Source organism: Micromys minutus (genome assembly GCF_963924665.1).
Source record: "Micromys minutus genome assembly, chromosome: 32".
Lineage (NCBI taxonomy): Eukaryota > Metazoa > Chordata > Mammalia > Rodentia > Muridae > Micromys > Micromys minutus.
Genome location: NC_137967.1, coordinates 17,317,971 through 17,336,914, shown reverse-complemented (window position 1 = coordinate 17,336,914; position 18,944 = coordinate 17,317,971). Strand labels below are relative to the sequence as shown.

General features: G+C 46.8%; 1 protein-coding gene and 1 pseudogene across 3 annotated transcripts; both read left to right on the top strand.

Annotated features, from left to right (window-relative positions):
* Positions 1–4,303: 4,303 nt before the first annotated feature.
* LOC308413321 (large ribosomal subunit protein eL8-like) lies at positions 4,304–5,104 on the top strand (annotated as a pseudogene). The gene has a single exon. The product of its transcript is annotated as a large ribosomal subunit protein eL8-like (transcript).
* Positions 5,105–9,325: 4,221 nt separating this feature from the next.
* On the top strand, positions 9,326–16,809 carry LOC308413319 (cytochrome P450 2A5; the record flags this gene model as incomplete). Of its 2 annotated transcripts, XM_080908248.1 has the most annotated exons (9): positions 9,326–9,505; positions 9,776–9,938; positions 10,666–10,815; positions 11,104–11,264; positions 12,603–12,779; positions 14,066–14,207; positions 14,656–14,843; positions 15,358–15,499; positions 16,628–16,809. In XM_080908248.1, the coding sequence occupies 9 exons, from the start codon at positions 9,326–9,328 to the stop codon at positions 16,807–16,809; spliced, it is 1,485 nt and encodes a 494-aa protein (XP_080764374.1). The 2 variants fall into 2 exon arrangements, with proteins under 2 accessions (XP_080764374.1, XP_080764375.1); XM_080908249.1 differs by lacking the exon at positions 9,776–9,938 and having other exon boundaries at positions 9,326–9,515.
* Positions 16,810–18,944: the final 2,135 nt, after the last annotated feature.

Below are 18,944 nucleotides of genomic sequence, written 5' to 3'. Positions count from 1 at the left end.
CACTTCTTTTGAGGACGGGTCACAGGTTTTATTGAAGAATATTGTTTCAGCAGGCTTTGTTCAGAAAGCAGTTAACATGGCTGAAACAAAGCCCTCAGCACTGAAACTCACTGCTTTGATTCTTAGCTGTTAAGTTTTTCTGCTCATTAGCATCTAAACAGTTAGAAATTTGGGCAAAATTTATACATAGGATACGGTCATGTCTCACTTTCTCTGACTCTGGTTTTAGAGTTTCAACCCCCACTACCAGCCAGTGCTGTAGTCAAGAGCAGCGTGCTCTGTTGCCTGGATCTAGAAATTCGAGAAAAAACGAAGTTTCTGTCTGGGTTTCGTCTGGGATACCAGAAGGTGCCGTTCATGGCCTGCCCTTAGAACAAAACCAACAAAAAGCAAAAGTCTTCACCCAACTCGTCCACTGTCTGCTTTTTTTCCGTTCACTGGAAAAGTCACCCAACTCGTGGAGCTTTCAAAGCACTTTTTCACGGTGTGTCATCATTGCTCACTTGATCCGATGAGAATGCACTGGACCACTGCCAGATATGGAAACACACTTGCGGTATTTGCAACATCTTCATCCTCGTAAAAAAAAAATATATATATATATATATATGTTCAAAAGATAGACATCACGTGATCTCACATACATGCGGGGACTCAGAAAACTGCCCTCACGGGTGGGGGAAAAATAAAACGGATGACAGAAGCTGCAAGAGGAGGGTGTTGGTCAACAGAGCAGTTAAGCAGGAGAAATAAACAGATCTACTGTGCAGCACAAAGGCCATAGTTAATAACAAGGTATCACGTTCAAGATTAGCCCTAAGAGAGTCTGGGTGTTCTCACACAAAATCCTATGTGAAACAACACGTATTCTAATTACCCTGATTTAGCCAGTCTACAATATCTAACGTACCAGAACATTGTGTTGGATGCTTAAAGTACACCCAGTTGTTATGTTATTTGTCAGTTTGGAAAAGGTCTTGGCGGGGGGGGGGGGAGGGGGCGGGGGCGGGAGATAGTAGAATTCATGTGACATTTGAAAAGAAGAGGATCATGGGAGTGGGCGGGGCATACGGGCGAGGAGGAATAACAGAGGCGCGCAGCCAAAACAAAGTGTATATGGAAGCACTATAATACAACCTTTATGATGCATGATAATTATATTGATTTTGAGTCTTAACATTAAAAATGCGGCAAATATCATTTTAAGCACACAAGACGGGTCTGGAGAGATGGCTCAGCAGTTAAAAGCACTGGTTGCTCTTCCAGAGGTCCTGAGTTCAGTTCCCATAATGGCTCACAACCATCTGTAATGTGATCTGATGCTCTCTTCTGGCATGCAGGTGTACATGCAGATAGAGCACTCATATACATTTAAACACACACACACACACACACACACACACATGACATCAAGTCTTAGCACCATGAGTGCTTTCCAGTCCTAACTCAAGGAGTGGGTGTCCTACAGTAGAGTCTCAGCTCCCAGGAAAGGGGTTGACCACAGTAACCAAGATGAATGGCCTCAAGTAGTGACATATGCAAGTATGTGTGTATATATATATTGATATTCATTTTTATATAATAGTTAATGAAAATGGGATATGAATTTGAAAGACAGCACTGGGGTGTTTGGTTGTTTAGATGGAGGAAATGATGTAAAATGAAAAAATGGGGGTAGGGGGAGATATGAGAGCTGAAGGGGTCATAAAAATTAGAGCAGAAACAAAGACTGCCAAAGCAGGTGGGGAGTCACCTCCAGCTAATGGAGAATCATGTATGCCAGTTAGGCAGTCCTCCGATAAAAGGTGTTAAGGTTTAACTGCCAGCTCAAAATGAGAAAAAAAAAGAAAAAGAAAAAGAGCAAGGTAAATGAGCAGCATTCTGAATTCACAGAACCAACTAAGGACGCAGTCTCCTTCCTTTAGACACACTTTGGACTTGGTTTCCTTTGACAACAAAAAGTTTTTGTTTTTTTGTTTTTTGTTTTTTGGTTTTTTTTTTTTGTTTGTTTGTTTTGTTTTTTTTTTTTTTTTTTTTTTTTTTTTTGGTAATAATAATTTTCCATGTCTTCCCCAGTATGCCACAGGTTCCTTACAGGAAGCTGAGAAAATGCCAGAAACAATTCCAGGGAATAAGACCTATCTCTTCTTACTAACAGTTTGTCATCTGCCACGCATGCGCACGTACATGCATAGATTATACTTTTAAAAAGAGCTGGGGTTGTAAAGGAAGCAAATAAAAATCATCGTTCTTCCAGGCTGTTTCCATCCTGTGCACCGTATCCATCAAACCTCTCTCAACATGCATTCTACCTGGTGCCTGTTTTCCTGGTGGGGAGCATTCCAGGGTCCTGCTGTTTTCCTGGTGGGGAGCACTCCTGCAGTCCAGAGTAAACAACCAGATAGAACAAGCTTGACTTTATCCCTCCTCAGGTTTTGTCTTTCACACTATTTCAGCCAACACTCCCCAAACACTTCTCTAATCCTTGTCACAACCATGAAATCTAAGATGCAAACTTTTTCCTTCCCTGACTGCAGCCTTTTGTTCCCCGGGCTCACTCACCACCTGGTTACCTGGGGTGTGGGAGAGCGACCTAACCAAGTGGATCAGCTCACGGTTGGGAAAGAACCAAAAAACACAAAGGTGATAAAGGTCGCATATCTCTCTTGCCTACCTATCTTTTGTTTATTTTTGTCTGATTCTCGAGGGGTTTGCTTGGGTTTTTGGCAATGGGGTATGAGTTTCAGAATCATAGGTGTTTAGAGACAATTTTCTGATGCTTCATAAAAAACAAAAATGAAGAACAACACCAAAATCAGATCTCGGACAGCAGACATAGTTACCACAGGCATGGAACTTCAAGACACAGAGGCCATTTCCAGACAAAACTCCTATTAGTGTAGACCCCAAGGTAAGTTGCCTCTGCTTTGGGTTATGTAAGATTTTCACTGGGAAATGTTTGGATATTTGATAGAGGTGGCATTGTATAACACTCTGAATGCACGAAATGCCACTGAGCTTTTTCCTACAAATGTTCAGTTCATGTGTTATTTCATCTCAATTTAAAAGAAAAGGAGAGACACTTAGGAGCCAGCCCAGTAGGTAAAGTGCATGTTGTACAAGTATGGAAACCCCTGCACCGACATCAAAAGCCAGGCATGGTGGCACACACTTGTAATCTGTTTTATTCTGTTCATCTCGCTGTGCTGGGGTAGAGAGGCATGGGTTCAGGAGAATCCCTGAGCCTCATCAGCCATTCAGGCTAGCCAAATCAGTGAGCTCTGGGTTCAGTGAGAGCTCAGGTCCTAAAAAGTAACATGGAGAGCAAATGAAAACTATACCGACTGCCATCTTCCTTATGCACACACACACACACACACACACACACACAATAACAATAATAATCACAACAACAACAACATACAAAGGAAAGGCTCACTTTGTACAGGATAATAAGTTTCATTACATTTGGGGCAAGCCATTGTTGTCCTGAGAGTTTAGGGTCATGGGAAGAGAGGAGGCTAAGTGAGTGGGGGAGGGGAGAACTGTTAGTGTCCCTTCTCTTCCGTTCATCTCACACATCTGAGACCTGGCCTCTACTTCCTCTCTCCGTCCCCCTGGACAAGGAATTCTACAAGAGTCATTGCACACAGAGCTCTTCTGGGAACACCTTTCCACTCCTCAGTCCTAAGTGGTAAATTATTACAAGTAATAAGAAAGAATAACAGGACAATCGAAGACTTTTTTTCTGGGTTTGCTCTGCTTCAAGGCCTGAGAGACCCCTACCCGTGCCTTGTCCCGATTTGTCAGGATATCCAAAGCTAACTCCATCATTCCCTGCCTCGAATCTGATCTGGATCGGCTCCTTCAAATCAGTAAAGGGCACCCCCATATATCGCTCACAGAGCCAGCATGGAACCAAGTAACAACTAGTTGTTCCTCCTATGCCTTCTTCCAGCCAGCCTCCATCACCATCCTCCTCCTGGACCTTTCCATTTTCATCCGAATGCCTGCAGCAAACACTCCCTGACTGCTCGGCCACCACTATCATCTTTAGGATTCATTTATTTTTACCCCATTTGCTTTATTTCATCGGTGTTCTGGCTGCATACGTGTCTGTGTAAGAGTGTCAGACGCCCTGGGACAGGAGCTACAGACTATTATGAGCTGCCTTGTGGGTGCTGGGAATTGAACCTGGGTCCTCTAGAAGAGTGGCAGGGCATTATTTGTTTATTCAGGAACAGAAAAGAAACGGATCCAGAGCTGTGTTTAAAACACAGACAAGCGCTCTGTCCTCCAGCCGAGCAAGATGCCCAAAGGGAAGAAGGCCAAGGGGAAGGTGGCCCCGGCCCCCGCCGTCATCAAGAAGCAAGAGGCCAAAAAGGTGGTCAATCCTTTGTTTGAGAAAAGGCCCAAGAACTTCGGCATAGGGCAGGACATCCAGCCCAAAAGAGATCTAACACGCTTCGTCAAATGGCCACGCTACATCAGGCTGCAGTCGCAAAGAGCCATCCTCTATAAGCGGCTCAAAGTACCTCCTGCCATTAACCAGTTCACCCAGGCCCTGGACAGGCAAACAGCTACCCAGCTGCTTAAGCTTCCCACAAGTACAGGCCAGAGACAAAGCAAGAGAAGAAGCAAAGGCTACTGGCCCGTGCTGAGAAGAAAGCTGCTAGCAAAGGGGATGTCCCAGCTAAGACCACCTGTCCTCCGAGCAGGAGTCAATACAGTCACCACCTTGGTGGAGAACAAGAAGGCTCAGCTGGTGGTGATTGCCCATGATGTAGACCCCATTGAGCTGGTGGTTTTCCTGCCTGCCCTGTGTCGAAAGATGGGGGTGCCCTACTGCATCATCAAGGGAAAGGTCAGGCTGGGGCGCCTGGTCCACAGGAAGACAGGCACCACTGTTGCCTCCACACAGATTAACTCAGAAGACAAGGGTGCTCTGGCTAAGCTGGTAGAAGCTATTAGGACCAATTATAATGACAGATATGACGAGATCCGCTGCCATTGGGGAGGCAACGTTCTGGGTCCTAAGTCTGTGGCTCGCATTGCCAAGCTAGAAAAGGCAAAGGCTAAAGAACTCGCCACTAAACTGGGTTAAATGTACACTTAAGTTTTCTGTACATAAATATAATTACAAAATTAAAAAAAAAAAACACAGACAAGTATGTACAGGTACCAAATGTTCACCTTTACACAATGTGGCTTCGTGAGCCTGCAAACACAAGCCACAGCAGACACAAAAATATCCCCTTAGGTATAAGCAGTCACCTGCTTGAACATACATTCACTCACACAAATGGAAACATGGAGTTAAACACCACACTGAACACAACCTACACATGGGTAGGTATGCCACAGCGGAGCACATCCTAAAGTGTATGTGTACTCAAGTTCGCATGCAGAATCTGATGGGCATAGAGATATGTATACACACACACACACACACACACACACACACGGGGGGGGGGGGGTGATGATGTAGACTAACTGCCAAACTGCCAAATTCAACTAAGACTGGTATAAATACAAATTAATCAATCAGCTTGGGCATTGTGCTGGTTTGAATGAGAAATGTCCTCCATAGCCTCAGGCAATTGAACATTTAGCCTCCACTTGGTGGTACCATTTATGGAGGTTTAAATGGTCCGACCTCGCTGGAGGTAGTTTGTCTCTGAGGCTTGGATTTGAGACTAAAAGACCACACCACTTCCAGTTTGTTCCCTCTGCTTTGTGTTTGGGGATCAAGAGGTGCGCTCTCAGCTTCCTGCCTCTGACGCCAGGCCTGCTGCTAGCACCATGTTTCTTCACTACAGCCATCATCTCGCAGGAGCAGTAAGGCCAAGTAAACGCTACTACATGTTGCCTTCCTCGTGGTGTCTTAGCACGGTTAAAGAGAAGTAAATAATACAGGCAAGTTGCAGCATGGACTCCAACAGAGGCCCCACATGTGCGTCCTGACTGATACGCATGGAAGAATGCGCAAGCCAAGGTAAGCAGGGCAGAGACACCTGTCATAACCTACTCATCAAAATGATAACCACGAGAAGATGTTCACAAGCATGGGGGATTCAGGGACAACAGTGGCTTGCTGGGAAGGAGAAAGCGAACGTGAGTGTATAGTCTACAGTGAGGGACAATACACAGCGAAGCAAAGTCCTGTGCAGGCTTCAGTTCCATCCAGAGCAGTCGGAACATCTAACGCTTGCTCAGAAGTTGCCCAATAGGGCACTAAGCCTCCAGGGTGAACTTTCTATTCACAGCTCCAGCAGTATGGCAGGGAGGGGTGACAGGGCCTGATGCTTGGCTTTGATTAAAAATAAGCAGTGGGGAGGGAGGCTTCTCAGACACCAGCTTTTTTAGGGCGGTCCTGGAGAAACATTCAAGATGAGACAGGCATTGGTTGCCCGCTATAACCAAATGTTAAGAAAGACCCTGTTATTGGAGATGCCACCAATTTGGGGTGCAGGACATAGAAAGATCAATCTCAAACTGACCAGAAGATTGTCTCCTTAGTGTTCCTGGGGAGTATCCGTTGTCTGACCCACTGCTGGACCCTCTGTGCTACAGTAAAATCCAGAGGCTCCCAAAGGCAGATTGACGTTTAGAGGAACGTCAGTTCATGTCCTTTTCTCTTATCAAGTAATAAGATGTGGTAATACCGAATGAGCAAAATAGCTATCTAATGATTCTATGCATTAATTCAACCATTAGCACCCGGAGGAAGATGCACTCAGTCCTTGGGCCCATAAAGTTCAGTTTGTCAATGAAGTCATCTCTTCAAGGACACACAACAGACAAGATTTCAGGGAGACTGGCTGACTGACCAAGGGTTGGTATCTGTTCAGGTCAGGGTTCCACTCTATGCTGTGGCCTTGCTGCCATCCTCACATGTCTCTGCCCGGTGACCACAGTCACTGATCCCTCATCCGTGTCCCTGTGTCTCTCCCACATGACCTCGGTTTCTGCTCTGTCATTCATGTGCCGAGAAACAAAATCAATAAGGACAAATACACTTGATCTCTCCTGAACTCTCCAAGCGTGGCTCCCATTCTGGCTCTCCCATTCCTGGCCCCTGGGCAGGTCATGAGAACCTGCCTGACCACTCAGGGTCCTTCTAGGTGTCCCCTTCACTGAGAAATAGATTCTCTAAATCACTCCCTTCCTCCTATTCAAGTGGAAGCAAGGGGGGAGGAGAGGTCCGTGCCCAGGAATAGTGCAGGTGCAGGCTGGTACTAAGGAGAGATTGATACTTGCCAAGCCTAGGCTAATCCTGTTCCCCCGCCTCTTCCTCCTCCAAAATCAACAAACAACCTTTCTCTCTGCTTTCTTCTCTGCCCTTGGTTTCCTCCTCAACCAGTCTCAGAGTCCAACAGCCTAAGACGATGAGCAAATTGCCAGGTATGAACTCCAACCTCGCTCATCTCTACCCATCTAAAGCTGGGGCACCACCATGGGATGAATCCAGCCATCAAAGCTTGCCAGTGTCCACCTGAGGCCCCCTCCCAGGGTCTCAAGAAGACCAGTGTCAGCAAGCTCCTAGTGTTTATGCCAGAACCTGCTGGATCCAGACACATTTATGTCTCTATTGAGACAATTCCAGTGACCTCCTGCCCTGCCCCCCCCACAAGGTCCCTTAAGGTTAAGAATCAAGTCTACCAATATCCTTTTGGTGTCAAGCTTCATGCTAACTTTTTCTTACCTTAGTGCTTGCCTGGGGGCCTATCTAAATGCTAACACCACCCTCCTCCCTCCTGGGAGCCCATCCTGAAGCTAAGCTTAGGTCCCCCCACAACCCTGTGTCTCCCAGGATGAGCCGGGCTAGGTAATGAAGAGGAGAGAGAATCAAATCCCAGCTCCTTTGTGAGCCAGTCATCTCAATGAGGTTGGTGCTGGGCCAACTCCATGATGATTAAGCTTCCACAGATGAGATACTCAGAGTCTTCCTGGGCTACAAGTTCATCAAAACTGTCGAGATTATTAAAGATTTTCAGTGTGGGAGAACAGTAGGGTCACTCTTCCCATCTTTATGGCTACCCTTAGCATCCCAAAGTCCTCTTCTGGTCCCCATGCTGGATGCTCATCTAGGTCTCTCCACCTCAGCCTGATAACATCCATGCGCAGCACACTTGCCACACCCCAAATATGACATTTATTTCCCTCAGTGCTCTCTCCCCACTGGTGAAAAAGATGTCTAGACAGGGAAAGCTAAAAGTGTGAGCGAGGGTAGCCTCTGGCTTTCAGACTTTCCATAAATGTGCCCTCCCATGCCACCCCTGTGTCTCATCTGCAGTGCATCCATAGAAAACATTTGTAGGTAACAGCAACAATGAGCCAGTGACCCTGGTGGCCTTTCCTCCAGATCTGGATAGGAATCCAGTGGGGCTTTTGTTAATTAGAACTTTTCTACCACATTGGTGTTGTGATTGTCATTTCTCAAGACCTAGACTGGCCCTTAGACGTTGTCTCTAGTACTGTGCTGAATTCCAGTGAAATATATCTCTTGTCTTCACTACCATTCTCAGATCCCACGTTCCATCCTAGACTCAGAGACTTCCCTGGGGTTCTGAGCATTAAGAGAGAGCATGGAGCTAAAACCAAAGTACATTCACGCCTGGGCACAGGTGCTGACTCCAAGATCTCCTGCAGTTTCTGCGTGCTCCTCCCAGGCACTCCCTTCCACAGCCCTTCTCAAGATCCAAAACCTGCAGCCCGGGAGTCTCCACTTCTTGGTTCCTTAAATTCAGGACCCACTTCATTGAAAGACTCCATGGTTGGGTGTGGCAGTGTAGGTCTATAATCCCAGCACTCAGGGGAGACACAGGTGGATCTCTGGGGGCTCTGTCTAGAGTCCAGGCTAGCCAGGACTACATAGTAAAAACATATCTCAAGCAAGAACAAAAAAGTGGTGTTTTGGCATCATAGCTATTCATCCTATTTTGAACAACTGAATTATAGGGTTCGTCTCTCCTAAAACCCTAATATCGCCATCACTTGTGCCCCTTCTCAGAGAAAGGGTCTCTAGAATCTATGTTATGAAGGACCCAGTTCTGGGTTCTTTCTACTGTCCTCTGTAATGCATATCTCTGGGGTGTTTCCTCCTTCGATACCACAAACTCTGTCTACTCCCTGTTAATCTTTCATGGGGCCCTCCTCCTCCTTGAGTGTTGGCTATGTTCCAAACTAGGTGCGTGACAAGGGGTGGTCTGGAGGTGAAAGGAGACAGTTGCATAATCAAGATCAAAGGCCGGCCTTCTATCTCAGAATGTATAAAAGCAAGCTAATCCTGCCATCACTGCCTGTCTGTCACCCCATCGCCACCATGCTAGCCTCAGGGCTCCTCCTGGTGGCTTCCGTGGCTTTCCTCAGTGTCCTGATCGTGATGTCTGTCTGGAAGCAGAGGAAGCTCCCTGGGAAGCTGCCTCCTGGACCCACCCCATTGCCCTTCATTGGGAACTACCTTCAGCTGAACACAGAGCAAATGTACAACTCTCTCATGAAGGTGCCCTTGGGCATGGAGATGGGTCGAGTGGGGACATGGAAGGATGCCCAATTTTGATTGAGGCTTTGTGGTAGGCTACTGATTAGGTGGGAATGTAACTTTAGGCCAGGGGAATTTTGAAGAAATTAGCAACTACTTCCTAGGCCTGTGGGATCACATCTTAAAACACACGATCTGCTAGCTGTTAGTACTCTAGAGAGACGAATTCCAAACTGGATATCAAAGTATGAGCCATCCCCTCTGACTTCTCTGATCATTTACCTCCATCAGATCAGCCAGCGTTATGGTCCTGTATTCACCATCCACTTGGGATCTCGCCGAATTGTGGTGCTATGCGGACAGGAAGCAGTCAAAGAGGCTCTGGTGGACCAAGCTGAGGAATTCAGTGGGCGGGGCGAGCAGGCCACTTTTGACTGGCTCTTCAAAGGCTATGGTGAGGGGAATGTTAGAGGACTTTTGAGGGCATCAGTTTGCCTAACCTTCTCTCTGACTCTTCCACCCCTGCCTCCTACTGTTGTCTGGTCTCAGACTCATCTCTCTGCCATATTGCCTGATTTTCCCACCCCCGCCCATGCCTCCTCTTCCACCTTCCTGCGACTCCTCTGTTGGAACCCTGAACCTCTAACAGGATCTAAAGCTTCCCTGCACCCCACGCCATCATTTCCAGCTTCTGGGATTGCTTTCTCTCTTCCTCTCCGTTGCTTTCCACTGTCGGACACCACAGAATGTTTGTTCCCAGGTCCTATCTCCCAGCAACAATTTCTCCTCTATGAAACTTTCTTTGTGTCTCTCTTTATTTCCCTTTTCTTGCTCGGTTATATATCGTTCACAACTATATCTATCCCCAAGTCGCTGAAGTCCTCCCTCTCCCTCTCCCTCTCCCCCTCTTCCTCTCCCCTCCCCCTCCCTCCCCCTTTCTCTTCCTCCCTCCTTCCCTGCCCCGCCCCCATGATTCTGTCTCCCTCTTCTTACTGTCCAGTAACTGGCTCTCTTTTATCTGTACTTTCATGGTGCTTTCTTGTGTTTTGCATTTGCATTTCTAACACCTATGAGCATCTTTCTCCTTCTTGCCCTCCTGTTAGGGGGAACAACAGCACAAGGGTGGTCAGTAGCCAGCCATGCCCCTCTGACTTCTCCTGGCTTCTCACTCACCTTCCCAGGTGTAGCCTTCAGCAGCGGGGAGCGAGCCAAACAGCTAAGGCGCTTCTCCATCGCCACGCTGCGTGACTTCGGCGTGGGCAAGCGTGGCATAGAGGAGCGCATCCAAGAGGAGGCAGGCTTTCTCGTCGAGTCATTTCGGAAAACGAACGGTAAGCAGAGCACGGTTCTCAGGACCTGCCAAGGGATAGGCACCCTAGGCAAAGCAGCACCAGGTCCCAGGATAGGAACTAAACTAGGCTAGGGGAAAGCATGCTGGTTCCCCGCTGTGGACTGTGGCGTGGGGAGGGGGTGGAATTGTCTCAGCACTGCCGCCAGTGCCCCTTTTCAATTCTCTGATTCAAAGTATCCGATGCTAACACCAGGTGATACTTTTTACCTAGTTCCAAAGTCTCCCTTTTCTTCCTCCTCCTCCTCTTCCTCCTCCTCCCCATCCACAGGTGCTTTCATTGACCCCACCTTCTATCTGAGCCGAACAGTCTCCAATGTCATCAGCTCAATCGTCTTCGGGGACCGCTTCGACTATGAGGACAAAGAGTTTCTGTCATTGCTTCGGATGATGCTGGGAAGCTTCCAGTTCACGGCTACCTCCATGGGGCAGGTAACCTGATTCAACCTTGTCCTGTAATGCCCCCTACCTCGGCTGCCAGCTCACTCTCAAACTGCTTCCAGCAAGTACCTTCAAACTAGCCCTGGCATGTGTGCCAGAACAGATGTCAATACACAGATATCAATACACATTCTCTACAGCTGAGCCTGAAATCAAAGCCAGCAGTCATCTCCCTCTCCCTCTTCCTCCCCCTCCCCCTCTTCTCCCCCCTCTCCCCTCCCTCCATCTCCTATATACACACATTACCATCACAGTTCATTTTAATCTCTAACACAAGATCGCCATAGGAAGGGTCCACTAAATACACCACCCCTCTTCAGTTCCGGAGATTCTGGTAGTGCAGTTCACTCAAATCATGTGCCGTCTGCAAAGACATTCCGAGCTAGCCCGCTGATGAACGCCCCTTACTCAGCCAGGGATCTAAGCAAACAACTGAGGCTCTAAGGAAAATTTCTAGAGTGTCTCCCCAAACATCCAAGTAAGGGTTTTCCGACACAGCTCATTCACAGTCCTTAGTAGGGCCATCTGTGAGGCTGTTTGAATAAGAGAGTTCTGCATGAATATCTGCACTACATAAAATAGAAAAAAAAACCTGGACAAGCACATATTGTGTATTGAGCCTATTCAGCCCCAGACCCCCACCTTCCCTGTTCTCATACCTCTTTCTCCTGTTAGTCCTGCTTGTTCTGAGACAGCTTTGCTTCTACTTCCAAGCAGAATACATGTATACATGTATGCATATGTATGTACACACATGATTTGAATCAATACTGGTTAAACTTGTTTGATATGATGATCTCCTGTTACACCTGCTTTCCTGGAAATTCCATATCATTGTTTTTAATGGCAGAAAAATTGTGTGTGTGTGTGTGTGTAATTTTCTATCTCATTACCTTGTTGTTGAACACCTAGGTTAATTGCATAATTCAGCTACTGTGACTATCCAGCACTGGTTTAACTGGTTTAATACTGGAAACCCTGTTGGCCTTCACCAATTCAAACCCTGCCAGTATATAAACAGCTGCCTCCAACTAAGGCCACCCAAATACCTAAGCATCTACAGATGTAACTTCAACCCAACAACTGAATGTCATCCAACCCAGCCATACTGGAGAACCCCAAACCCACATATGCGACCAAATCCACCTCACTCAAAATCTTGGACAGTAGCCCTCATACTTAAACTATCAGAAAACTACATTGTCTACTTACCCCACCATGTTACCTGAACTCCAGGACAGGTGACAGAAAAGCCCCTTGCCTGAAGACAGATGCCACCCCTGTTGGATTTTATGCAGCCTTGGTTTTTCCTCCCTTTGTCACCCTCAGCTCTATGAGATGTTCTCTTCTGTGATGAAACATCTTCCAGGGCCTCAGCAACAGGCCTTTAAGGAGCTGCAGGGGCTGGAGGACTTCATAACCAAGAAAGTGGAACACAACCAGCGCACACTGGATCCCAATTCCCCAAGGGACTTCATCGACTCCTTCCTCATCCGAATGCTGGAGGTAAACCCAGAAGCTAGGGAGCATGGCAGGGGAGGTTCAAAGCCAAGAAGGATGAAATCACACTTAGGGAATGGGTCAACAGTGGACCACTCAAATCAGTCCCCTCACTATAAACCTCACACATTACCCTCAGCACCATTGTTCCATCCTCTGCTCAGTCTCAGCAGGATGGACAGACTTAAATAGCAGCCAATGTATGATGTCACCATGTGCCAGGCACCATCTTAAAGGCTTAGCAATTATCCACTTTTTTAGTCCTCACACCTCGGGGGAGGTGGGGTTGATTTCCATTTTACAGAGGAGAAGGCTGTAGCCTGAAGACATGGGCAGCTTTGTCTTGTATCGAAACAGGAGGGCTGTGTCTCCTGCCTCACTGTCTCCCTTGGGCTGATGGTTTAGCTAACTGACCACCTAACTTCCACATCTGTGGAATGGGTGACCTAGCACCTTCTCTCACCTACGCAGAGCAGAGGCAGGGGTGACTGTGCTGTTTTGTGGTAGGACCTGGTTATGTAGCCCTAATTGACCTGAAACTTGCTGTGTAGACCAGGCAAACCTCAGACCTCCTGGGTCTGTTTTCTGATGGCCTGGTTTTTCAGCTTGTGGGATCCAGCTGAGATGGAACTTTATGTAGTCTGAGTGCAAAGGATTGAGGGATGAGATTCCGCTAGAAAATATTAAGGCTCATAATGAAGAGATGGGATCTTACTGCCAACCATTCATTGTCTGGGGGCTGGAGAGATGGCTCAGTGATTAAGAGCACTGGCTGCTCTCCCAGAGTGCCAGGGGGATCCAATCTCAGCACATACATGGCAGCTCACAACGATGTAACTACAGTCCCAGTAGATCCCATGCCCTCTCTGGTCTCCATGGTTACTGAACACATGCAGGCAAAATACTCACACACATAAAAATAATTTTTAAAAAAACTCTGTATCTATCTCAGAAAAAAAAAAAAAAAAAACGTCTCAAGTTTTCTAGACATTCATACTATTGTTTCTCAGAGATTCTCTCCACCCTTCCTTTCCTAAACATTTCTATCGTTTAAAAATTGGCAACTAAGTTGCTCACTAACCATCAGACAACCAGCTAAGTCATGAATGACAGAACAGCATTTAGGGCACTGGGTCACTTACAAAGGTCTGGAACCCAGGGAGAGCTTGGGGTAGCCAGAGTTCCTCTTCTCATTCCTAGGTCTGGGCCAATGAGCTCAACTTGGGAGAAAAGCTAGAAGGGTACCAGGAGTATAAGGAGTGGATTTGACTGGAATATTCCCTTCCCTGCAGGAGAAGAAGAACCCCAATACTGAGTTCTACATGAAGAACTTGGTGATGACTACACTAAATCTCTTCTTTGCCGGCACAGAGACTGTCAGTACCACCCTGCGTTACGGCTTTCTCATGCTCATGAAGAACCCGGATGTTGAAGGTAAGGAAAGCTTCAGGGGACAGGAAAGCAGGGGTTGAGGAAAGCTCAGCATGGATATAAATTCTGAACTTGCATCTCTTGTCTGCCACGATATCCCCCACCTTTCTCAAGAAACTAGACTCTCAAATCGCTAGCTACTCCCTGCTTTGCGTAGACAGAACCACAGCTGTTGGGCACCAGTCTCTAGTTGTTTAACCAAGATATGTGTTGCTCATCTGCTTTTCAAAGCAGCTACTTCCTGGTCCACCAGCTCACTGGCTAAATCTCCTTTCTTACAACTCCCATATAACTCTGGTATGATCCATCCAGCTCACAATGACTTGCATGCATTGAAGATGATCTACAATGCCATACACAGTCCCATGGCCTGCATCCTATAGTAGTTTCTGAACTATCATCTCTAACTATGAAGTTCTTGGATATCTAAACCCATTCCTGTTTTTCTCAGCCAAGGTTCATGAGGAGATTGATCGGGTGATTGGCAGGAACCGGCAGCCCAAGTACGAGGACCGAATGAAGATGCCCTACACGGAGGCTGTGATCCACGAGATCCAGAGATTTGCAGACATGATCCCCATGGGCCTGGCTCGCAGGGTCACCAAGGACACCAAGTTTCGGGAATTCCTCCTCCCCAAGGTGATGACTCCCCCAGCCTGTCTTAGTGACAGGCTTTTTGTGCCACCACCTCCCACTGCCCTCCCACTTAGAGACTCCTATATCTTATCTTTACCTCAGACTTTCCCACTGGAGAAATTTAGCACCGTGCCTCTCTAGAAATATGAACGTAATTTATCTAGATCTTAACCGTGTTAGAGATAGGAGTCTCATGTCTGCCATATATCCTGCTTAGGGCAACATACATTCAGTACCCCCCATCTTGACTTGAGAGGCACAAAGTGCATAGCTCTCAACCTCCCACCCCAGAAGACAGAGGCCATGATACTTATTCATCTTGTCTAATAGAACAGGAGTCCCTCATCCCCAATATCTCAGGGATAGCCTCCCGTTCTGCAAAGCTCTTTCCTCAAAGGCCCCCAGCTCACACATGTTATCTTCATCCTGGAATACCCCTAACTCGCCCTTTTAACCCCTGCAGGCCAGCGGGACACTCATCCAAATCTACCTCATTGAGTCTTTTCTTCATCAACAGGGTACTGAAGTGTTTCCAATGCTGGGCTCTGTACTGAGAGACCCCAAGTTCTTCTCCAACCCCAAAGACTTCAACCCAAAGCACTTCCTAGATGACAAGGGACAGTTTAAGAAGAGCGACGCCTTTATGCCCTTTTCTGTTGGTAAGAACCCACTGTCTCATGCCAGACAACTTCCCACCCCATTGGAGATAGCTTATCCATTGCTTCTGTCTGGTACAGCCAAATATCCCTCTCCATCTTGGAATATCAGTTGACTAACTACAGCTCCCATCATTCCCAAGCACGATGTATCTGACCCCTAGAGAAGTAATGGTCAAACTTTTGTGATAGGTGAAGGGAATGAAAACTCAAACTAAGCCAGAGATCTTTCCCAGGCCATACAACCAGGTCTTAGAAAGGGTGTAACCACATGGCAGCCATATTGTTCCCTCGTCACTGTAGGAAAAGGTGTGAAGGTATTTTTTAATCTCCTGGTGTAAATGTTGTCTCTGAGGCTTACTGCCTCCTTCTGCTAACCTAGGCCTAGTCCTGGAAGCTTCTAGCCTCTGTACAATCTTATCTGGTTCTGGAATGTTTTCAGCCTCTGAGACTTGCTGCTAAATAAGCTCACCCCTTCCTAGTTCTTTCTGAATTCTGGATGGCTGGTCAACTCAGCTGTTCTGGCTCAATCTCCTCTAACAGATTCAGTCTGGCCTCTCCTGAACTGCTCTGCTTGGCCTCATACATTCTCTGGCTTGTTCTATCTTCCCCTGTGTCTAGCTCATTCTCTCTCTGCAACCTGTCCTATACAACTGTCCCAGTTAAACTGCCTCTTTTGTCCATTTTTCTCTCTCTGCACTGCTCCCTTTGTCTGCCACTGAATTAGACATCATTTTCAAACATGGGCACTTCCTTCTACAAAGCAACTTTATCTTCATTGTTAGGGATTTTAAAGTGTGTACCGAGGGATTTGTCTGTATTCTAGCCAGAGGGATTATAGGTGTGTGCTAAGGCTGAGCCACTCCACAACTAGAAACAGGTTTTTGCAGCAAATAACACAATCTCAGGGTCCACAATGTAATCAGATATTCTGCCACAGAAAGGAATACAGCTCTCTCATTGTTACAGCCTGGTATGGACCAGCTCACCTTAAGTCCAAGTAAAGCTGAGGCTCAGGGATTAGAACATTCCTTAAAGGCCTCAGCACTTCTCCCATGGAGAATGCAGCCAGGGATTTGCTACTGCTAAAAACCAGCTTCACCTTCCTTCCCCCCCGTCTGGTCTCTTTAGGAAAACGGTATTGTTTCGGAGAAGGACTGGCTAGGATGGAACTCTTTCTCTTCCTCACAAACATCATGCAGAACTTCCGCTTCAAGTCCACACAGGCACCACAGGACATCGATGTGTCTCCTAAACTCGTGGGCTTTGCCACAATCCCACCAAACTACACTATGAGCTTCTTGTCCCGTTGAGCCAGGGCTGCATGGGGGTAAAGGGAAGGACTGAGACCAGGCAGTTTGGTCGGGGGTGTGAAACTCAGAAAGGGCCAGATGTGCAGAAGGAACAGAGGACACAGACTAGACTTGCTGAAGATAGATATTTCAAAGGTAGAGCCAGAGAAAGGGGAAATTTATACTATGCTGTGGATAGGAATAATAAAATAATAAAAGTAGACATTATTTATGTTATCAGTAGTCTTTGTCAAATTTATGCTAAAGGGTCCTGTGATCTCACTTGAACATTCATAAATGCATGGGAAGGAGAAGAGAGTTTGTGCTCATTTTATTAGGGTCACATCCTTGATCTTCATTTAACAAAGTCTCACAGAAGCCAAGCACTTGGTAACATTTGGACGCAGATCTGAGTGCACTGGCCTTGGGCAGATTTTCAAATATCACCACCTCTCAGATAAAACACAAAAGTTCAAGTCTTATGACCACAACATCCTGCTCAGAGGTATTTCCAGAGCTGTGGATGGGCAGCCTGCATGGCTCCACCACTTGCCAACTACACTCTGATCTACTTATGAGAAAACTCAGGGCCAGCACTTTGACACGAATGTGCGCTGATTTATGGGTGCACATGCATGTGAGTTGCAGGGTTTCCTCAGGTTACATGTCAGGATATTTTCTGCCACGGGTTGGCTTCCAAAGGCCAAGTTTTTGCTCACAGATCTGGGATCAAGGCCAATTAAAGAGTTTAAGAAGTATGCACACTGTTGCACTAGGGTAAATTTGGTGACAGCCATGGACAGGGCAGCCAGCACCTTGTAGGCTTCTTACTTTTATGATGTCAGTATTAGGCATTCCCAAGAGGAAGGGAATATCATAAGGGTATCCAGATGACATCTTTGGGAACTGTGTTGCAAGCACTCCCTGGTGGTAAATTTCAACCCTACAAGCTGTATACTCTTCCTGGGAGAAGGAAGAGAGGAAGGAGGAAACAGGGGTGATGAGGAGTGGGGAGGAGAGGGGTTAAGGACAATGGCTCAATTATAAAAGTGCTTGCCAAGCAATCATGGGGACATGAGTTTGAATTTCCAGCAACCCTCAAAAGTCCAGTGTGATGGTGCAACCCTGTCACCCTGATGCTGGAAGGTGGGTAAAAATTGCCAGGTCCCTGAAACTCACTGGGCAGCCCAGTGCAGCCAAATGGTGAACTCTGGATTTGATTAGAGACCCTGTCTCACAAGACAGTGGAAACGGGAAGATCAACGGAGTCAACTAACCTGGGGGTTAGTGAACTAGACCCGTGGGGCTCTCAAAGACTGAGCCACCAACCGAAGTGCACACATGGGCTGGACAGAGGTCCCCAGCATGTTTGTAGCAGATGTACCTCCCAGTCTTTATGTGGGTTCCCAGTCTTTATGGAGTTAAGGGGCTGTCCTTCTGTGGAATCTGTTCCCGTAGCCAGGCTGCCTTGTCTCACCTCAGTGGGAGAGGATGTGCCTAGCCCTGCAGAGATCTGATGGGCCAGGATGGAAGCTGGGGGGGTCTTGTAAGGAGAAAACAAGAGGTGGGCATTGATCAAGATGTAAAATGAATAAATCAATTAATTAATGGGGGAAAAGTGGAGAGAGACTGAAGAAGACCTGTACTGTTGACCTTTGGCCTCTACAGACACATGTACACAGGCACCTGTATGCACACACACAGATACACACACATATACAAGGCTAGCCCATTTTAGCAATGAGACACACCTTTGGGAGAAAGGAACACTGGCTAGAAAGACTTTGAAAGTGAGGAAGGAGAAAAAAAAATTAACAAAATTTTTAATGTTGGGAAAAAAAATTTTAATCAAACAAACAAAAAACTCCTGAAGACATGACCTAGGTCGCTGAGACAAGTCGTGTTTTGGCCAACCATGTTGCACTAAGTAGCAGCAGAGCTCATGACCTTCCGAAGTACATCTGGAACATTCTTCAGGCTACAATGTATGTTAGGTACAAAGTTTTCAATCACTTTATGAATACTAGGTTAACCACAGTAACTCTGGTGAACAAGATGGACTTTGGCCAAAACTCAACAGCAAAGCCAAAACCACAAAAGCCACAGGTATGTGGAAATTAAGAGGCATGCCTGTCAAAATTCTTTCCTTCCTTGAC